Source organism: Cynocephalus volans, chromosome 10 (genome assembly GCF_027409185.1).
Source record: "Cynocephalus volans isolate mCynVol1 chromosome 10, mCynVol1.pri, whole genome shotgun sequence".
Classification (NCBI taxonomy): Eukaryota; Metazoa; Chordata; class Mammalia; order Dermoptera; family Cynocephalidae; genus Cynocephalus; species Cynocephalus volans.
Window position 1 is genome coordinate 118,754,663 of NC_084469.1, and position 21,445 is coordinate 118,776,107.

Genomic DNA, 21,445 nt, shown 5'->3' on the forward strand with positions numbered 1-21,445 from the left:
GAGATATGACATGTCCAAACGCGCTTGTTGCTAATGTTGATTTTCAAGAATGTGACTTCTGTTGGCAACTGGCAGAGGAAAAACAATCACTATATTTTTTTGTATGTGTATGTAATTATATTTACCCTGATCTTTGGGGTCTGTATCTATGGAAAACGAGAGTCATGGGAGGCTCACCCGCTGGTATGGGATGAGGCAGACAGATTAGTCTAGTATTTACAGAGCCAGAGAGCATTAATTGTAGCATTAACACTGTGTGTAGAACTGTGGTGGGTATTAACTGTTAAAAACAGATACAAAACATCACAGAAGCTCCAGGGCAGTGCTGGGGTGATAATGTCCTATGTGTAAAAGTATAAGATGCTCTAAGTGACTAAGCTACAGATGTAACATTATCCTGAAGTTACAAATACTCTGAGTATAAGCTCAGTGCTCCCGGAGCCCCCCATAAGACTAAGTGTAATAGATTATTGTGATGTTCTGACTGTGCCCATACTGTGGGTGAGCAACACACGTGGAATGACAATACCCAGGGTGTCACTGTACTCCAAGGGTAGTGATGCTCTTCATAGAACACTATGTACAGGGGACAAGGGCCTACATATTATTCCAGTGGTCCAGAGTCCCTTGGCTGCTGGTGCATGATAGTGTTTTGAGTGTGCCAACACTCTGGTATACTAAGACTCATGTTGACTAAGAGCTGTGGTGTGTCACTTCTCTGGGTGTAACTATTCCACATGAAGCAACGGTCCAGGTGCTATGTTGCTCTGGGTACCCTTAGTCTCCCAATAGCGCTGACAGTAATGTTCTCAAGGAGGGGGTGCAGTCTCCTAAGTCATGCTGTTCCAAAACACACATCAAGGTAGTTCAATCACGGGGATCAAAAAAGGCCTATCACTTCCTTCTCAAATAGCAAATCACTGGTGAGTAGTAGGGAGTGGTGGGGATTGTGGCAAATGAAAGAAGCATGTCCTGCCTAAAGGGGACAGTAGTGACTCAGTTCCAGCCAAGTATGGCCAAGTGGAAGTGAGGACCTAGGGTTGCCTGATCTTCTGACTTTTTAAGAAGTACAAGAAACCTGGATTTTTTTTTTTTTAATGTGTAATTTCCTACTTCTCAAAACATTTGAGCCAAACAAGGTACATCCATAGGCTAAATGTGGCCTATGGCTGTTACTTTGCAGCCTCTGCTCAGAAGCCAGAGTTGCAGAGTTGGGATAGATGAGATTCATTACCACTAAGCAGATGTCTCAAGGTTCAATCTGCCAAGCCAAAGGGTGACCCACCGACGCTGGCTCAGTCAGTGCTTCAAGTTTGAAACTTCATTTCTTCTTTCTAGCCTTCCCTTTGCTATCATCTCAGCAGACAAAGATGACTTTCTACCCTAACCCTAAAATAAAGCCGCACTGAGTGCCTGCTGAAGGTGTAAGGGGCCCTACGGTACAGCCCGTCACTGTGCAGTCTGCTCAGGCAGGGAGACCCAGGCCTGGGGTCCCAAGGTGGCTGCAGAAGACAGAGGCTGCAGGGAATTGTATCAGCAGCATTCAGGAGGGTCAAATTCTTATAGGCAAGTAGCACGTTGCTGACAGTTAAATGGAAATAATGCCCAAACCACGGGTCACTTGATTTGATTCTGCCCAGCTGATTATTGTCATTGGATGAGAGACTGGCCTTTTCCTCTCCTTTTCTACTGGTGTTGGAGGATGGCTGGATGTGTCCCATGAGTCACTCCTCTGGGTAGTTACCTAATGGGGAAGATTATCTCCTTTCACAGGCACAACTGTTCCTGCCTCTTGGCTACCTAAAGACTAAAACCAGGTCCAACTGAAGTCAAATGCCAGGAAATATCAGAACACCCTTACATTCCATACTGCGTTGTCTACAAAGGTCTTTGAAATTTTCCCCGCTCTAATACTTGGAGGGGTACAGAGCAGAAGAATAAAATAGAACAGAGCAACTACAAGAGGGGAAAAGAAAGGAAGAATGGCAGAACTTCTCGTTTGGGGAGATTGTAGCAAATAATTTGGAATAAGAACAGTTTTGTTTTGACAGAGCTGCTACGCTGAAGTTCTTTAAAATATGAGCTGTAGATTTAGAATTTTGTAATGCTGTGGATGGAGCCCTCTTCTGGAGAAATTTTTCAACAGATATTAAAACAAGATCAAAACACAGAGATGCACACACACACGTACATATGCACACACACAGAAATACTTTAGGCCATTGAGATGATTCGGCTGTCTTTTAGGTTTGAATTGTATCTACAGTTTGCCATTTTCCTTACCTTTCAGTAAGTAGAAAACAACTGGACTTCCCAAGCAACTGTATTTTTAGAAGGAAAGAAAAGATAATCTCAAGAACCTAGCTATGTTTTAATCTAAAGTGAACTTCAGATCGAGGCTCAATTTACACATCCAAATGCTGATACTTTTAGATAATGCAGTTACTGGGTACATCGGTTTGTTGGGTAATTTCATAGTAACACATAGAGGATACTTCTGGAAGGAAATAGATTTTACTTAATGGAAGACCCAAAGACTAAAGATAGAAAAGAAAAAGGAGGAAGGCAGAGTAGGAGAGATCAGCTAAGATGACTGTTGGGCTTTTAATATAGACTGTGGAATCACACAAATTCCAGATCACATTATTCAGCTTTGCAGTTTATTAAATCTCCTTTGGGACTTGCTAAAAAAAACGTTCAGACACATGAACTCTACATTTCCACTTACATCTCGTTTTCCCCAGTGCTTTTGGAATCTTAAAGGCTGCCACATGTTGAACCTATAAAGGGGAGGGGGTACTCTCTACAACCCTAAGTCTTTTCTCCTCATCAAAAAGGTCCTGCAAATAAGCACTGCTCTTAAAACATAACATATGAAGTTGTGAGCTTAAAACACAACACACGAAGTTGTGAGAAGACACTGATTCTCATGCCAAATCCTGAAAATCAAGATTCTGACTCCAAGCGAGAATTCCCCACCTTAAATCAAAATCTCAGAATTCCATGGAACATTTTTAGTCGCTCCCAAATGACTGCTCTCCAAACCTGAATGACTCCCTAAAATGCTAATTCTTGGGGGATTACTCATTCATTGTTAGAACTTTTAGTGGGTTGTAAGTGCTACCCAAGTGTGGGGTAGATCATATTTACAGGAATTTATCACTCATCCCTCGCTTGATTTGTTTCACATTCGTTACTTATTAGAGCCAAATTCCAGAGGCCATTTCTGGGAGGACCTTTTCCAAAACACCCCAGGGAAGAGGAGAGGTGCCTGCTCTTCAACTTTGCCAGCTTCCACCCATTGTTGCTCAGAATCCCTCCTCTCCTACCAAAACGCCTAAAACAACAGTGCCTGAGCCAGTAAGCTCACGGAGATTGACGGCTTCCAACACGGGACCCAAGGCCTTACAACTGAGGTGGAAAAACACACTCAGACTTGCCTGAGCACCACCAGGGCAGAGTGACTAATTTGCTTTATTACATCGTTTTTCCCTTTTTTCTATCTTCTCTCTGCCTCAGGAAAGTTTTGTTTTTGCTTGTTGACTCAAAGCCTCCAGGACTTTCCCCACTTCTCTTTGTGGCACACAGAACTCTGCACTTAAACCTCTTGCTGGTTAATTTGAATGCACCAAAACGATTTCTCTGCGAGGTGCTATTGCTACCAGGATATCAATTACTGCCCTAATGTGGACATTCGCTCTGACTATGCATAACAATCAAAGAGAGAAATAAGCTTCTCAGAGCAGGCAATTCAATTCACAATAAAACCTTTGCTCCCCAGTTCTACAGAAACAGAGTGAACCTTCAAAACCCACCTGTGCCAGCCCATACCCTGCCTGGCTGAGGAAACACACCAGTTGCTTTGCAAAAGGTACCATGTGTGAAGCCCCTAGTGCATGGAGATCACAGGGCACTGCCACGGGGTCTGTCTTGCTCCACGGGAAGAATAACTTTGGGCAAGCACTAGAGTCTGAGCTGAGGTTGAAACATGCCAAGAGAGAAGGAGGACTGTAAAGTTCTGGATGAGGAGACTTGAAGCGCTTCCTGACCCCACCAACTCCCAGGCGGCAGGCCTGGTGTAAATGCATTACCTAGGGCATCCTGTGGAACACAAGCCTATCCACCCAGCAGTCCTTGGAAGGTGGTAGATTATTTTACAGTGGAAAACCTGGAAGCTCAGAGAGGGTAAACAACGCGCCCAGGGTGGTACCAACCAGCATATGGCAGAAAGGATCTGCCTGAATCCTTTCTGTCTGAGGCATACTCTGAACCACATTGCTAGATTGGGATATATGCACACACACAGCCTTAGGGATAGTCAGAGTCCAGATAGTCTGAAAAGCTGGTTCACAGCCAGGCATAGGATCTGTGGCGGACTGAAGGCTACGGGGACCCAAGAAAATGAACCAGCAAAGCCCTGGTAGAAGAGGAGCTATAACTGGACAGTCCTGAATGGGGTCTGTGTATCCAGGGAAGAAAGAAGTCAGGAGCAGGGGAGCAGTCTCAGCAGCCGGGCACCTTCCTCTGCCCTCCCCGGCACTATCATCCACCCCTCCTCTGAGTCATTTCCATGGTCACTGCATTCCTGGGAAGCTGGCCCATTTCCAGAGTTGAACCCCAACATTGACCCAGCAGTGATCTTCCCTTAGAAGGCTGCACGCATCTCCCTGTCCAAGCCGGTCTCTGCCTGGGACCCTAAATCCCTTCTCCGCCCTCTCGCGCACAAGCTCACACATGCACACTGCCCCTGGCACCCAGGAGTCCTGCCCAGGAACTCAGCACCCATTCCTAGCACCCTGAGGCGCTCCCCGTCTCCTTGCCTCCTCTCTGCCTGGCCCTACCCTGCTCTTTCCCACCTACTCACACGCTGCCAGCTCACTCCAAGTCTAAAAGGCTGCCAGAGAGGCTTTGGGGAACTGGGTCCGGTGCTGTCAGAAACCACAGGCCCCTGAGCAGGGCTGGGCGTGCCCCTCAGGCGCCGGCCCGTCCTGCCTGGCCTCGGAGCTCTGCTTTCCTGCACACAGGTCCCGGACCTCTGAGATGCGGAGGTGATTGCGGGAGGACCGCGTCCCCCTCGCCCTCTCCTGGTCGGCGGGCCCTTCCCCGGCCGCAGTGCTCCGAGGGTTAAGGGGCAGCTGTGACCCAGGCGGGCAAGGCTTGAAGTTTTCTCTGGCTGGACAGCGGGGACGGGGGAGGGCTGGGGCCTGCGCCCTGGCGGGCCGGGGTCTGGGAGGGAAAGGACCCCGAGGCGGGCGCGACCAGAGCCGGCGCCTTTGAGCGACAGCAGCAGCCGGGCTGCGGCGCTTGGCTGGCCCGAGGCGTCTTGCAGCGCGCCGCGGGGCTGGGCGAGGGGGCCCGGGAGCTCCGGGAAGTCTGCGGCGCCAGCTCGGCCTCTCCAGCCCGGCAGCCCGCAATCCGGACCCGGGCAGCGCTCCAGTCCCTCAGCGCGGGGCTGGAGTCGCCTCCAACTGAGCCTTTCTCCAATGCACAAGCCTCTGGAGGAGGCGAACCAAAGTTACCCCACTTGATGTAGGCGAGAATGTCGCCCCTGCTTGCAAAACAGAACTCGGAGCTCTCTCCTCCTCCCCGAACGTACACACACGCTGGAGGGGAAGCCAGGGTCCCCTAGGATCTCCAGAGCTGGCAATGACCGCCCTCTGAGCCCCGGGCTGTCTCCCGGCGCCGCGCGGGGAGCCCAGACCCCCGAAAGCCCCCTCGCCCTGCCGGCGCCCGGCGATCGGAATGCGGAGAGCGGGCGCGGTGCGCGCCCCGCAGCCCCTCTTCCCTACCTGGGACAGGAGAACGCACAGAACGAGCGGAGTTGGCGGCTGCATTTTGCCCGACTAGAAGCGCCCGGCGGCGTTTTCATTCATGCACGCGGCTGCACTGAGCATATTTTCCGTGGGAGCCAGGCTTTGAAGAGAGGCTCTGCCTCGCCAGCCAGCCAACTTCCCAAATAGATCAGCGGCAGCATCACGAAAGCATTGGGTAGAGGCTGATGACCAGGACCAATGGCTTTACAAGACGGATTCCTTCATAAAGCTCCCTCGTTTTGCATGGCAGATACGGAGCGAGCCCCGCGCGGAGAGCGAGCCCCCTCGGAGGAGGCAGCCCGTTTGCTTTTTCGGACTGTTGGGGCCCAGCCTCACAAATCACGCCGGGCAATGCCAGCAGATTCCACTTTTCCGGAGAATGGAATTGCACCGGAGACTGGCGGCCACTTCCAGCCTAGTGCAAAAAGATTCTCTTTATTAAAATGTTAATCAGATCTACTTTGTTTCCAATAAATCAAATAAAATGACCCCAACATTTCCAGCCCTTTCTACACCTGGAAAGCCTTGACAGTGGATTTTTTTCTTTTTCTTCGTTCTTCTTCTTCTTCTTCTTTTTTTTTTTTTCTTTCTCCAATGTGGCCCAAGTCGTGATGATGTTTGGTGTTTGTCTGCCATCTCACAAATCACAGAAAGGACAGATCAATTCTAGCTTGCAGGAAAAAAAAAAAAAAAAATCTATCAAAGGGGCAATAGATTTTAACTGCTTAGGTGAGAGTTGGACTGGCCACCTACTCCACAAATGTTCATCTGGCACCAAAGCTGGAGCCACGATTTGAGAAAACTTTTTTTTTTTTTTCCTCTCTATGTGGATGTGACCTTTCAGAACCTCTGAGCTACCTGCAAGGACTCAGTAGCCACTGCTCCAGGGATTTTATCAGTGAGGTGCTTTGGGAATGAGATTAAGAAAGACATCTAGGTCTGCCTTCTCCAGTAGGAATCTAAGAATATGCAGTATAGACCTTATTTTATCATTTTCATGCAGCCTACTACAAAATAGGATTTAAAATGTTTTAGAATAAAGGACATTTGAGCAATAGAATTTATACAACCAAAATAGAAAAGCAGGGACAGAAAGTTGAGAAAACTGAAATGCTGAGCCCAAATTCTAGTGTATTTGCTCTGATTTGGATATGAGCTTCCTGGTGGCCAAAGCAATGAGAAACATTTAAGTTACAAAATTCTTGTTATGGAAACATGTATACAATGTCTTCTGACATAATTATCCATGGCACAAAATACTGGAATAAATGTATTATGTGACATCTCAGATAGCAGGAAACTGAGCGATGGACCATGCTGAGATCCAGTGGATTGGGCTATGTTCCTAGCATCTGGCATAGGGCTTGGAACATGGACAAAGTGAATAGTGTGTTAAAGGAATGGATGGTTAGACTTAATCAAGAAGCAGCAGAAGGTGGGGAGGGGCAAAGAGTCTGGAGCCACACTGCTTACTCTCAACAACCCTCAGTTCTGCCTCTTACTAGTAAGTTACTCAAACTCTCTGTGCTTCCATCTGTCCCCTGGTGAAATGAAAGTCAAATTGTACTGAACTCATAAGGTTGTGGTGAGGACTAAGTGACAAAATAATCACTCAATAAATGTAAACTGACATGGTTTTTAAGATTCCTTTTTGGTCTGCCATTCAGTCATAAGGTCATGTCATGGGGTCCCAAGGTCATAGATAAAGATTCATCGCCATCTGAGGCTTGGCTGTTTTAGCCAGTGTGGGTTCAACAGACAGCAATGTCAATGAGACAACCCCCAGAAGACACTGGGAAAGAAAGACGGTCTGATTCACCTGGCCTTTTCTTTACCTAAGTGGGGCCATCCACCCCTGAGCCTCTGAGAAAAGCAGTCTTTGTGATATGTGACATGTGACGACAGTTTGCAGTCCATGTGTGTGGAGACCCACCTTGCCCACTGATAAGAAGAAAGCAGGGTACTTCGGAGTCAAACAGGCTTCAATCAAGGCATCATAAAATATCCTGTTTTTTCCCCATTCCAGAGGAGCCATCCTTCTCTGAACCGAGCAGACACAAAGATAGGGGAGAAAGGACAGAGGACAGCTGGGGAAACCATGAGGGGACAGACGGTGAGATGAGGGAGGGTGTAGCCAGGTTCTGCCAGCCGCAGGTCCGTCGAGGGAAGCACTGCTCAGAGCAGGGGGCATCCAAGGCTGCGTTCCGAAGACAATGCAGTGTTGTGGGTTTCATGGTTCCAACGGCCCTTTCTGTCACCTCCCCGTTCCACCGTCAGTCGTGCCACTCACCAACTATTTCCAGTTTTACCCCTTCTAGGCACACAGCAGGGGTGCACTTGCTGTCCCCTTGTGGTTGGGGTGGGCCATGTGACTAGATCTAGCCAATGAGCTGTGAGCAAAAGTGACATGTGTCACTGCAAGGCTGGAACATGTAAGTGCCTGAGTGAGATGGGTTGGTTTCCCTGGCAATAGGCATTGACATGAAGATTTGTGCAGGTGGCATATTGGGGCATGTTCTCAGGAACGACGTCTGCAGGAGAGTGAGGGAAGTAAGACTGGCAGAAGGAGAGGCCGAATTATGGCGCAGCTGCAGGAGAGGCCTCAGCTGACCCTAGGGAGCTCTGAGATTAGAATGGCACTTCAGAGATGACCTGAACAGAGTCAAGGGGCTGCATCTTTTGTCCCTGATAGACCAGCTGTTTGGATATTCCTCCAAGGAGAAGAATAATCTTGGGTGAGGCAGCTTGGTTTGGCCAAGGGCAATTCTCTGGTCTGACCTCACATTCGCGGCCTGTTTATAAATCTAGGGCACTGGGCCTGTGACAGGTAACCAGAGGCTGTGATTCCCAGGCCATGGATGACCTCGAGAGTTGATGGTACCAGTGAAGATAGCAGCAGCTTTGCCTGGCTGATGTCCTGCTGACTCTGTCCCCTGCCAGGACCTGCTCAGGCACTCACCAGGGCCCTGGGCTTTTGTCCCAGCTGATTCCAGGTGAGCATGCCCAAAGAGCTAGTCCTGTTTCTTCCTCACCTCAGTCTCCACAGATTGACTGTTCAGGGCTGAGAGGAATTGACTTAGGCCTTGAGGCAAGGCTCACTTCCATAAAGCCACAGATATCTGAGCACTCTGAGCCTAGGCAGGTGGAAGGAGAACTGTCAGCAAGGTGAGACCGGGATCAGGATATCCGGACTCCACTCTCATTGAACAACTTGCTTTTACCCCCTAAGCCTCCATTTCTCATCAATAAAATGGGAGCGGTAATGCAGCACTCCAAGGACTGTTTTAACAATGGATGTTACCTTTTCCCTCTGTCCCTTCTGCCTCTGCTGTCACAGAATGTGCATTTTGCCAAAGGACATGAGATCAGTTTTGTTCAACAAAGAGAGAAGAAAAATCATTTCATTCCAATGATAAAAGGCCTCTGAAGAACAAATCCATTTTCCTTCCTTTGGTTTGCTTTGTTTCTCCTCCAGCTCCCTATGGGGATCTTTTGTTTGATGGATTGACTGATGGTGGCAAACAAATACTGAAGCTGAAGACCACTCCCAACCTATCCCCTCTCCACCTCCCACAACATCGGCCCTGACTAAGCCCCACACCCTAGCTGATGTGACAGCTGTGTGCTCCCCAAGAAACTGTCTGCCTTTAGATGCGTTCAAAGTTTGCACCCCTTTTCAGGGTGCATCAGCCTGGCTTTGGAGTTGGCAGAATGATCCAACAGCCAACAGCTGCCTCCTGTGTGTGCCAGGAGTTGAGACTATTTCCTCTCGCTGGCCAATATGAAGGAAGACATTCCAAAGCGTGTGGAGGTGGGTGTGTGCATGTGCTCATGTGTATATGCACAAGCACACGGGTGGGGTGTGTATGGGGAGGGGGCAGTTGGTGCATAGTCCAGTGGAGATAATTTATGCAAATTTTGCTACCCTTTGAATGCACTGCAGTGATGAGGCATTGGCACAGAGCAGTGATAAACCAGACAGGAGCCCTTATGAGACAGAACAGCTCTCAGGAATGCCTGGAGCCCTGGATCACAGGGATATCTGGGACAGCACGGAGGGAGTCCACACCACACAGCATTACAGACCTTAAAGCTAATGGTGCACCCCTCACAATGGGAAAACCTGCTACAAACACTCAAGATCATTATGACAATACATACATCCTACAACAGGTCTCCCTGATCACCAAAACACTGACCACAAGTAGCATCCCTGAGCAATCCAGCCATGAACACTGCTTCATGTCATAGCCCTCTGTGCTGCCTGACCTTACACTGTGTGTTTTTGTTTGCATTACGGCCTCAATCCTTCACTCCAACCTGCATCAACACCTTTTGCCCCTTGGCCTTGGGTGTGGCCGTGTGACTTGCGTGGCTAATGAAGTGAGGCAGGAGCCATGGTTGTAGTTATAAGCCCAGGTCCCAGGAGACCCTGTGCATTTTGGCTTGCTCTCAACAGGACCTCCACCAATGCCTGGAGGAGAGCATTTGTGGGCTAGCTCACTGGTCCTAGGAGGAGAGATGAGCTCCCCATGGGTTCACAGATGCTTGAGCAAACCCAGAAGAGCCCTGGCCCAGATCAGCTGATCTGCAGGTATGTGAGCTAAAAATAAATAATTGCTCTAAATCTTGGAGTGGTCAGTTAGGCAGCCAGAGCTAACCAGTAATTACATTTGTTGTGGGGTATGTATGGGGAGTGTATTTGTTGTCTGTCTCTCCCTCTAGAACATAAGCTCCATTTCTTTCTTTTTGCTGCAGTGTGCTCCGCTTCTAGAACATTCTGGAACATGGCAAGTGCCTAAAAGTCTTTTGTTGAGAAGGTGAATTAAATGGCTTCTGTGCTGCAAATGTGCAATGCTAAGGTGGCCATGGCATTCAACCTTCTATAGTGTAAGGTCTTCTCACAATGGTCTAGGCCAGGACTAGACATAGTAGAGAACACTCCACAGAAGCTAGTGTGAGCATGTGGGTGCTTGGAGATCTTTCATGGAGGACAATTGGGGTGTGACATCCTTCTGAATTTCCTCAGTGTATGAAGAGCCACACATCTCAAAATAAGGCAGAAAATACTCCTTTATCTTTTTAGGTTCTGCCCTAATACAGTGTCCTTTCTGCATATGTTTAATACAACGATGACTTCTGCACTAGTAGTGGAGATGAAACCAGGAGTGGCTTGTAGGCCATTTCGATTAAATTGGCCTGTCTTTAGAACTTCAGTCTCTCCTTAGAAGCAAAATCAGGCATTCAGACATCAATTTTATCCTGTGAACAAGAAGCAGTTAAAACCCCCCTCTAGGTGTCTCCCTTACCCAAAATTAGTGGCCGGGGTTATTTCTACGCAGAGAATTCTCTCAACGTCAATTCAGTAAGGCAGTGGTTTTCAAAGTATAGCCCCCAGGTGGGCAGCATCAACATCACCTGGGAACTTGTCAGAAATAAAAATTTTCAGGTTTCACCCAGACCTACTGATTTGGAAACTCTAGGGTGGTGTTCAGCATTCCGTATTTTACAAGCCCTTGGAATGCATACTTAGAGAACCACTACTCTAGAGAATTCTCCACTACTCACAAATATTCATTCATTCAAAAATATTCATAAAGTTCCTATTGCATATTAGCCACTGAGCTAAGCAACAGAGAAAGAAGCAATAAAGCATGGTTTGTGTGCTCGAGAAAATATGGCAGAGAAAGAAAGATGTAATTCTATTACAGTGTGCCACAGAAGATGCTAAGAGAGGGAGAGTCAAGGTAGCCAGAGCTAGGGATCAAGATATGTTTAAGAAGAGTCCAGGGGTCCACTGTGTTTGATTTCTCTATGTGTCAAAACCATCATGGATCTCCACTTGACAGAAGTTGTACTTTTTGCATTTGTTGATGAGAAACTAAATAATAGCAAAAAGAAAAAAGAAAAAGAAAAACCCTCATAATTCAACATCTCCATTTAACTGAATTTGAAATTTATTCTTCAAAATCCCATCTAAATAAAGTTGCAAAATAGCAGTGCCTTTGTGTATGGCATGGATTATTTATTCACTTGACAGGCAATGCTTAGTGTGTATTCAGATGATATCTCTTACAATTACACATGGCCCCCATGCCCCAAGCTCCAGCCTGTTTGTGGTCCCCAAATGGGCAACTGCTGACCTAGAACAAAGAAGAGGGGGCATTGGGGGAATGGGCCGGTGACCAGAGGGATGGCAGAAGACAAGGCTGGGTGGTCTGGGGCTCTAGGTTAGAACCAGCTTAAATGCCAGCCTCAGAAGTTTGAGCTTTATCCTACTGGCAAGAGGGAGTTATTCAAGTTGCTCCAACGGGGAGGTTCAAGATCTCATTTACATTTTAGGAAGATCGTTCTGGCCTCACCAGAGGATGGATTGAAGCGAGGGCCAGAACTGAGGAAGAGGCTTCTTGGAAGACCATTATACAGACCCTATAAATAAACAAGAGCAAGAACTCTTTTTCTCAGATTTCTAACCAGTGAGTGGTGCAGGAACATGAAATGGTGATTTCCCCTGCCACCCAGCACGGTGTCTGGCACATGAGCTTAGGCAGTGGTGGATGAGTGAAAACATTCTTATTAATACAGCATTGTAGCTTTGAGCTGTAATTGCTCTCCCTCCCTGCATCTAATCCTTTACTCACTGAAGAAGGGGTGAACTTCCTCTCCTCTGGCTTCAGGCTTGTCTACACGGCTTGCGTTGGCAGATAGAAGGAGTTGGAGACAACCATGTGCAGCACTGAGCGTAGGTTTTAAGAGGCCTCCCGAGTTTCTGCTGGCTCTCTTACACCTCTGTCATCCCCATGAAAAGAACATGCCAAGGCTGTCCAGCTGGTCCAATGAGGAGGAGAAACACATGAGGCTGAGCCACCCCAGCCCATCCCAGATCTCTAGGGAGAAGCAGACTGGTCCAATCTAGACCTCCCAAACCCCAGCCAACCCACAGACCCATAGGAATAAATGCTTACTGTCATAGGACACAGATAGCTCTATGGCCATTTGTTATCTAGAAATAGCTAACTGATATATAAATGAACCTCCTTCTTGGGACTATGTATAGCTCAGGGAACGGGCTGAAAGCTGAATACTTAAACCCGGAATAGACATTTACATGGGCATGACCAACATGTAATGTCTATCACAAATTCAAGCCCTTAATAATTTATCAGCTCACCAAATGGTCCTCTCCTTCCACCCACCTAATCCAAGCTGGCCATCCGCTTGCAAATCCCCAGGTTCCTTTGTGAACATTTACTGCAAAGCTATTGAATCTCTCTTGTTTTTCTTATGCCAGCATGATTGGAAGGCCATCACTTAACAATTACTTGGGAAAAATTATTTACAGTGCAGTGCAGATCCGTGAATGTTTGTAGTGGATAAATGTATTTACAATGTAATCCAAATCTGCCAATGTCTCTAGCAGATAAAACTGTGCTCCTATAAAAAGCAACCCACCCAGTTAATGGTTTCTGTGGTCTTTTATGAACAGACCAAGGTCAGGACCACTGTAATGAGTTGGGGAAAGTTAATCTGTGGAGAGAGTTAAGCACAGAAAACTACATTTTAATGATTCTGAATGTGTGATGGCTGCCAGAATTTAACCAAATGAAAGCCGGAAAAGGCAAACCCAAGACTCTTGTTTCTCAGTCTGAGCCTCTGTGGATTTAAAATGGCTGGCGTGTGATTTCCATTAGGCCAGAGATGATGTCTGTCTCTCTCCCTCGGACACCTGTTGCCTGCACCTTGCCCAGCCCCAAGCAGACATTCAATAGACACAAGTGGGCATATCAATGAAGGAATGCAGGTGCATCCCAGCCCCGCAAGTCTGTTCTTTGCAATGCTTGTATTTCCTGCAGCAAAACAGACCACCCAGCAACACACCTCTAGCATCTCAGTGGAGGAGCTCAAAGTGCAGTCCTTCTGCGTGTCCCCATTCAGTCCCAACACTCCACACGGAAATGATCATTGTCTACACTGCTCCTGCTTCCATTGTATAAAGCTCAAAGTGAGTACATTTTGCCTCATAAGATTTTCTCTTAGCACATGACAGAACAGGGGAGCTCAGCACAGCCCCCGAGGTCTTGCAGAGCTGTCTCCTTTCCACCGCCTCCCTTGCTCAAGGCTCTCTGCTCTTCTCTCACCCACCAAAAAAGCCGAGCCCTGCCCTACCCCTGGGCCTTTGCACATTCTACTCTCTCCATCTGGGATATTCTTTTCCCCACTTCTAGGTCATTCTCATCCTCCCAGAATCTGTCTATACATCACCTCTTCAGAAGAGGAACCGTCTCTCACCAGTTCATTAGTTCATTTCCTTATTTGCTTCCTTCAGGGAACTTTGTCACTATTTTTTTTGGCTGTTAGCTTCTTTTTATGTTTATTTCTCTCAATAGAATATGAGTTCCATGATGACAACTAAATATGTGTTTATCGATCATTTTACTCCAGCACCTAGAACCACGCCAAGTTCAGGATAAGCACTCAATAATCTGTTTTTTTTTTTTTTTTTTTTTTTTTTCGTGACCGGCACTCAGCCAGTGAGTGCACCGGTCAGTCCTATATAGGATCCGAACCCGCGGCGGGAGCGTCTCCGCGCTCCCAGCGCAGCACTCTACCAAGTGCGCCACGGGCTCGGCCCCAATAATCTGTTTTTTTTAAAAATGAACAGATGACCTTACAGCTGATGAGAGTAGAAGGGCTGGTGGCTCTCACAATGCATCCATCTCACCAGGAATAACAAGTGTTCTGGTGGCTGATGACTGCCAGACACTGCCAGGGAGCACTGGGCAGACATCTGGCCAGGAGCAGGTATGCACACTTGAAAGGCTCGTGTTGTATCAAACATAAGACCGAGGGTCCAGGTGCCCTGAGACCAAACTCATGTGGGCTGTGGGACATGCCCAGGTGAACTGAGGACCCAGTTTTCTCAAGGTGACTCGGGAGAGACTGAGGTGAGCCAGGGCACACCTGGGCACGATATGGTAGGGTACTGTCAGTGCTATTTCCTCTTACCTGGCAGGTCAGGAATTCATCTAAAGCCTTTGCAAAGTGCCAGATTCTTGTTCTTGTAACAAATCCATTGATTTAGTTTTTGTCCCCAGGAGACTCTGAAGACCACAGAGTGTCAAGAGATAGAACAAAGAATTCCCATGAGTCGTCGTGGAGCCTTCTGGGTGGAGAGACAGATCTTAGCACGTTCCCAGAAGATGCTCACAGCCTTGTTATTATTCTTTGGGGGTTGAATGGTTATTTATTCCAGGACTTACCGACTTTTGCTTTCAGCTAACATGCCTCACATGCCCATAAATTGTCTTCTGTTAACAAAGAAAGTCGAGCAGGACAACTGTGTACTCATTTCTTCATTCATACATTCAGCAATGGTTTTGATAAGAAGAAGCAAGGTAAAGTTAAAAAGAAGTACTTCTCCGGAATCAAGCTAAGTAATTGGTGTGTAGGTTGCCAGTTTCCCTCAACTCCCCAGTCTGACTTACAAGTTGTTGCCAGGGAAATTTTTAATTCAAGCAATAAGTATCAAGTATCTGCTATGGGCCAGGCTCTATTTCACTCTGCAGTGAATGACAGCAACTTTGTTCCTGGCCTTCGGGCTATCTATATAAAACCTCCAGTGGCTTGTCATTGCTTTCAGGTTAAAGCCCTAACTTGGCATTCAATGCCATGTATAAAGATCCTACCCAGCTATTCTTTATCTCCTCCAGCAAAGCTCAAGGACCAGCCATACACACATTCTACTATTCACCCCCATCTCGTGCAAGTGACTTCATTCTCCTCAGGACCTTTGCACATGATGCTGGCTTGAAATTCTCCCCATCCCCTATTCAGGCCTAGGTCCACCTGGTGAGCCTCAGCTCATTATTAAGGACCACCTCAAATGCCACCTCCTCGAGGAAGTTGCCCCTGATCCATCCAGGCTGAGTTAAAGGCACTTAGAGCATGTTATTATTCATTCACTGGAGTCCCTCACTGCACCATAAGCTGCCCGAGGTGGGGAGGGCAAGTCTGAATTCTCACCTACATCCTCAAAACTCCCAGTGCCAAGCACACATGGGACTTCAGAATAACATCTATGCAGTAATAAATGCATTCATGAAAAATAATCATGAGAGCTTTGACATTTATTACAGGGGAGGTATTTTTCCAAGTGCTTTACACCCATGTTTTTCTCATTTATTCCTAACCAGCTCCACATGAAATATGATTTTCCTGATTACCAATGACAGAAAAATCTGCCCTGGGGTGGGGGACCTATGGCACAAAGGAGAAAGCATTGCTTGAGTCAGATCCTGGATGCCAGGCCTGTATCCAAGGCCTATTTCTGCTCAAGTGGAGAACAGATCACCATTCTTGAAGCCTTGGTTTCCTTTCTTGCTAATAAGCACAGCCTAGGGAGTCAAACAGCTTTGGCTTAAATTCCATCCTGTCACCTACTAGAGCCAGACTTAGGCACATTACTTAACTCATTACTCTGGAACACTTGCCATCTGCCAAGTACTGTGCTGCATGGTGGGATTGACTGCAGGAATAACAACCAACATTAACTGGGAGTTCATTATTTTACCATAAAATTTACTATTTTACTATTCTTTTTATTATTTATTTAAAATATTGTCATATTTCATTTCATTGTTAATTATAATTAACGAGTAGCTAATACGTATTGAACACGTGCCAGTCACCATTCTAAGCTCCTTTACATGTCAGATTGTTTAATACTTATGGCACTCTTAAGAGGCTATTTCTATCAGTATCCCCACTTCAAAACAAGTAAACAGAGGCATAGAGCTAATGGAGAAGGGGCTTGAATAGCTCTAGAACCTCCCAGCTCTAGAACACAAACTCTTAACCAGCCCGCCCTACTGTCTCTCTTCATACACTAACAAAAAGAGCTTTATAGAACTGCTAACTCCTCAGAAACTTGTAAGTGAAAGGGGCTCTTGATAGTTTCTGTAATACAGATTGATGTGCTAATGAAATGGCTTGGTTCATATAGAACACATATTAGCCTGTATATGGGTGGACTGGAATAGCTAGTCCACAGATCCTTCCAATCCTCATGTTCTAGAGAACCAGCCAGAACTCAAGGGCCCATGTCAGCCAGGAACTTAAGAAGGAGTTCATATCTCAGGAGATATGGAGGGGCCACCAAGATTTGGAATCAGCCCAGGTGGCAGAACTGGGTACCTGCACAGTGTATGGGACTATCCACTGGACTGAAGCTTCTAAATATTTCACTCTCAGCCAATTCTGTTGAGTCTAAGGCAGGGTATATATGGACCGTGGTAACCTATCACAAGATGGTCAAGTTTGAGCTGATTCCAGGGAAGGGAGCTATGGGCCTAAGGCCTGGCCACATGGTTTTCTTGCCCTCGAGATAGAATCAAAGTTCTAGATTGAGTAGGTGTGGTTGCATCCCCCGTCTCTCAGTCACATCAATCATAGATTCCTCACCATGGTCAGAAGGCGTTGGTAAGACCCAGGTGTCGTGGAGGAGAGGGTGCACCATACAGAGTGATGACATCACTCACAGGCAACATAACCGGGCACTTACTATGTGCCAGGCGAGGCCGGGCAACTTAAACACAATGCTCCTCCACCCTCAGAAAGCGGGTGTCACTATGAATATTGTCGCACCAGCCCGTTGCTGTGCCCGCAAGATCTGAAAGGTTGGGGAGGCAGCCCGTTCTCTCTCAAGCTGATGAGAACACAAAGTCCACAGGATAATAATTCACTTATTCTTTCCTTTATCTGTGCATTCACTCAGCCCTTAAGAAGGAGTGATTGTGTCCCTTTGTGTGCCAAGCACTGCACCAGGAAACGGGGCTGGGAAGACAGTGATGATCAGAACAGATACAGACCCCAGACTTCTAGGAACCTACTTTTGGGAGGTGGGGAGCACAATGAACAACATAAAAAACGTGAGATTTAGTAAAACGTGGCAAGTGTCCTGGTGAAATGTAGGCAGGAGAGGAGAGAGCACACGGGCAGAGGGTCGGGATTCCTACACTGCTGATGTTTCTGCCGTGACTGCTCTGAGCCTGGCATCTTTCCAAGCATTTTGCATCTATCCACTCATTGATCCTTCCAGCCACCCTACAGCTAAGTCCTATCATTAGGCTCACTTTGCATATGAGGCAATACAGCACAGAGAGATTCAAGGCCTTGCCCAAGGCCACGTCGCTAACAAGGGGCAGAGCCAGGTTGACCCCAGGCAGTCTCTCCCTGAGGTGGCACCCTTAGTCGACCAAGCTATGTGGCAGCCCCAGCCCAGACCAGCCTAGCAGGTCCTCCCTCAGCCCACATGGTCTCCTCTTGGTTCTGCTCTTCTTCCTCTGCAGCCCCCCTCCTTCCTCCTGGCCTTCCAGCTTGGTCCAGTGGCTCAAGGTCCACAGTCCTGTCCTCCCCCAAGGCCATATCCTGCAGAACTGCCCTGCCCAGAACAGGGCACCTATGTGCAAACCACTGTCTTTTACCACTACTGACCCCCGTTGCACCACAGTGGGGTGGGGTGCTAGGCTACAAGTCACTCGCCACCAGTGCTGAGAACGAGAACAAACGAAGGGAGGCAGCGGGACAGAGGACCCCATCCTGCCAGTGTCCGCCTTTTTCAGATGGAACAACTCAGTGTAGGAACAACTCAAGGAGCTGAATTGGGAATTGAATTGAGGACTATTTGACCCCAAAGCTCTTACCCTCTAGACTTCACTGTTTATTTAAAAAAGCAATCTGTGCCAGGTGGCAAATTGGTGCTCCATTAAATACTGGCTTAAAGAATGAAAGGACAGATACATTATTGAATAAAAGGCCCACAAAATGGACAGATGTACACAGGCACAAGAACCAAAAAAAAAAAAAAAAAACCAATAAAGACAGCATATGCAGGAAAGCGCATCAAGGACCAGCACAATCTGGTTGATGCCCAGCTTTGCAAACACCCAGGACCAAAGAGTCTTCACAAGTACTGCTATAAATAAGAGTTTGCGATATTGTTGCCTTGTTTTTCAACCACAGTTTAGAAGGGTCTCTCGCAGGCTTTTTTCCTGTTACAGTAAAAATCAAGTGGGTTTAGGGGACCCAATTAGGAGAGGCACCTGTTCTAGCTCAGACCAGCCCCCGGCGAGGGCAGTGCGTGCCCTGAGGAGAAGCAGAAAAGCAGAGGTGGCAGGAGAGGAGATTGTGCCGGCTGATCCTTCACACGGGGACTTCACCAGCCTCTAATCACCTAATAGCAGGGCACATGATTGGCAGAAAAGATTGCCCTGCCCTTTACCCATGTGTCTGCAATTACTTTCCACACCGGGGCGATAAGTGGCATGATTGGTTTCCTTGCGCAGGCTTCTGCTCCTTGGAGACGGGGGCTCTTTCTCCTGAAGCCGTGGTCGGCGCCGTGGGTCACAGCCACAGCAGCCCTGGCAGGTGCACATCTTCTGTCACTGAGGAATAAATCCCAGCTCCTTGCTGGGGTCTGACGTCATCTCCCACCTCTCTCCCCGCACACTCTGCTTCACACCGTACTCTGCACCAAGCCCCCATCATTCCTGGCTCGATCTCGTCACCCCCAGCCCTCTGCCTGCATTTCCACCTGCTTACTTTAGGTCTCAGCTCACATGCCACCTCCTCAGGGAAGCCCTCCATGAAAACCCTTCTTTGAAATATCCTCTTCTACTCCCTAACCCCCAGTGACCTCTCTCCTTCCTCTCCTTAATTTTTACATCCTACACCACAGTATGGGGCTATGTCTGTTTCCTTGCTTGTTGTCTGTCTCCATGCTGGGACTGGAACTCTATGGAGGAGGGACTCTGCCTTGCTCACCACACATCCTCAGTGTTTAGAGGAGAGCTGATGATGGCACAAACACTCAACACATTGCCATATGTTAGTGTGGCAGACCTGGTCCTACTTGGACAGAGGGTGGATCCAACACTGCAAATGCTCTATGGGCTACGCTATGGGATGTGCACGTTCTAAATGCAAGGAAAGCATGGAGTGAAAGGTGACAGCATGAATTCTGGAGACCTGCAGGCCTGGGTTGACATCCTGGTTCTGTTGTTTAGAAGCTCTTTGTCCTTGGACCACTCTCATACCAACTTGAGCCTCAGTTTCATCATCAGTATATTGGGGATGAGAAGGGAAACTCACTGAGTCATTGCAAGGATCAAATGAGACCGGGCTCGTACAGCACATCATCTTATACCTGCACACACATGACAATGCTACTCGATAAATAATAATGGACACTGGTGCTTCTGTTTGTATGATGAGTAGGAAGAGAGAAAGGACGCATGTGTTAGCTGAGCACCTGCTACGTGGCTGGTCTCCTGCTGGGTATTTTCACCTGCATAAAATTATTCCTCATAGCATCTCTCTTTTTAAAAAAATTTTAAATTGTATATATTTAAGGTATACAACTTGATGATTTGATATATGTATACATTGTGAAATAATCATCACGCTCATGATAATTAACATATCTATCACCATACTTACCTTTTGTGTGTGTGTGTGCATGTGTGTATGGTAAGAATACTGAAGATCTCCCATCTTAGCAGATTTCAAGTATGCAGAACAGGATTGTTAACAACAGCCGCCACGCTGTACGTTAGAACTCCAGAACTCATTCATCCTGCGTGATTGAAACTTTGTGCTCATGACCAACATCTCCCCACATCCCCCTCCCCTCAGCCGCTGGTAACTACCACGCTGCTCTCTGCTCCTGTGAGTTTGACTCTTTTAGATTCCACATTTAAGAGATCACACAGTATTTGTCTTTCCTTGTCTGCCTTATTTCACTCAACACTTCTTGGTATAAATCTAAAACAGTATCGCAAAGTGATATTTGCACTATTACGTTCCTTGTAGCATTATTCACAATAGCAAGATATGGAAACAATCTAGGTGTCCATCAACAGATGAAAGGGTAAAGAAAATGTAGTATACACATGTGATGGAATATTATTGAGCCTTAAAAAAGAAGGAAGTCCTGCTATTTGCCTTTTTGTGACAACAGGGATGGCGCTCACTGCAATCTTCTGAAATAGGCACACTGTGCTGGTTTCTAGACAAGGAAACCTAGGAGCCAAATGGCTTGCCCAGTGCCACACAGACACCCAGATGTCACAGCCAGCTTGTCCTCTCCTCATCACAGCAGGCTGCCGCTCTTGAAAATGAAAACGGATCACAGAAAACAAATAGGACATGAAGACAAGCAACCTTTGGGCACAGAGAATTCAGTTTGAGACTCAGAGTTCAAATTTTCCCAAATCCTTCCCCATGACAGCTCCAACAGAGAGAAAAGGATGACCCTTGGATAGGGTTGCCAGATAGATTACAGGAAGTCCAGTTAAATTTGAATTTCAGAAAAACAAGTAATTTTTTAGTATTAAATGTGTCACAGCTATTGCATACTTATTATAACTTTTTTATTTATTTATTTTTTTGGCTAAATCCGACAACCTTACAGCCTTGGATTTCTTATAGCCCACCAACGTGCACATGGTCATAAGCTGACCAGCACTCCCACCAGGGTGGAGGTCTGCTGTAGACATTTTGGAGCCTGTGCCCCATTCATGGCCCTCCTACCTGATAATGACCCTTCCCCACCCACAGGGGACAGCCCCACCATC

General features: G+C 47.2%; 1 protein-coding gene across 3 annotated transcripts in view; it reads right to left on the bottom strand.

The window, feature by feature from the left end:
• Positions 1 to 5,957, bottom strand: part of CDH13 (cadherin 13) — a 1,069,738-nt gene extending 1,063,781 nt beyond the window's left edge. Inside the window, exon 1 of one of the 3 annotated variants that reach the window (XM_063110059.1) lies at positions 5,790 to 5,949. In XM_063110059.1, coding sequence (XP_062966129.1) covers positions 5,790 to 5,834 — 45 coding nt within the window. In that variant the 5' untranslated portion in view covers positions 5,835 to 5,949. Of the gene's footprint in view, positions 1 to 5,789 lie in introns of all 3 variants that reach the window. The other 2 variants (XM_063110060.1, XM_063110061.1) reach the window with 2 other exon arrangements.
• Between the last annotated feature and the right edge of the window lie 15,488 nt (positions 5,958 to 21,445).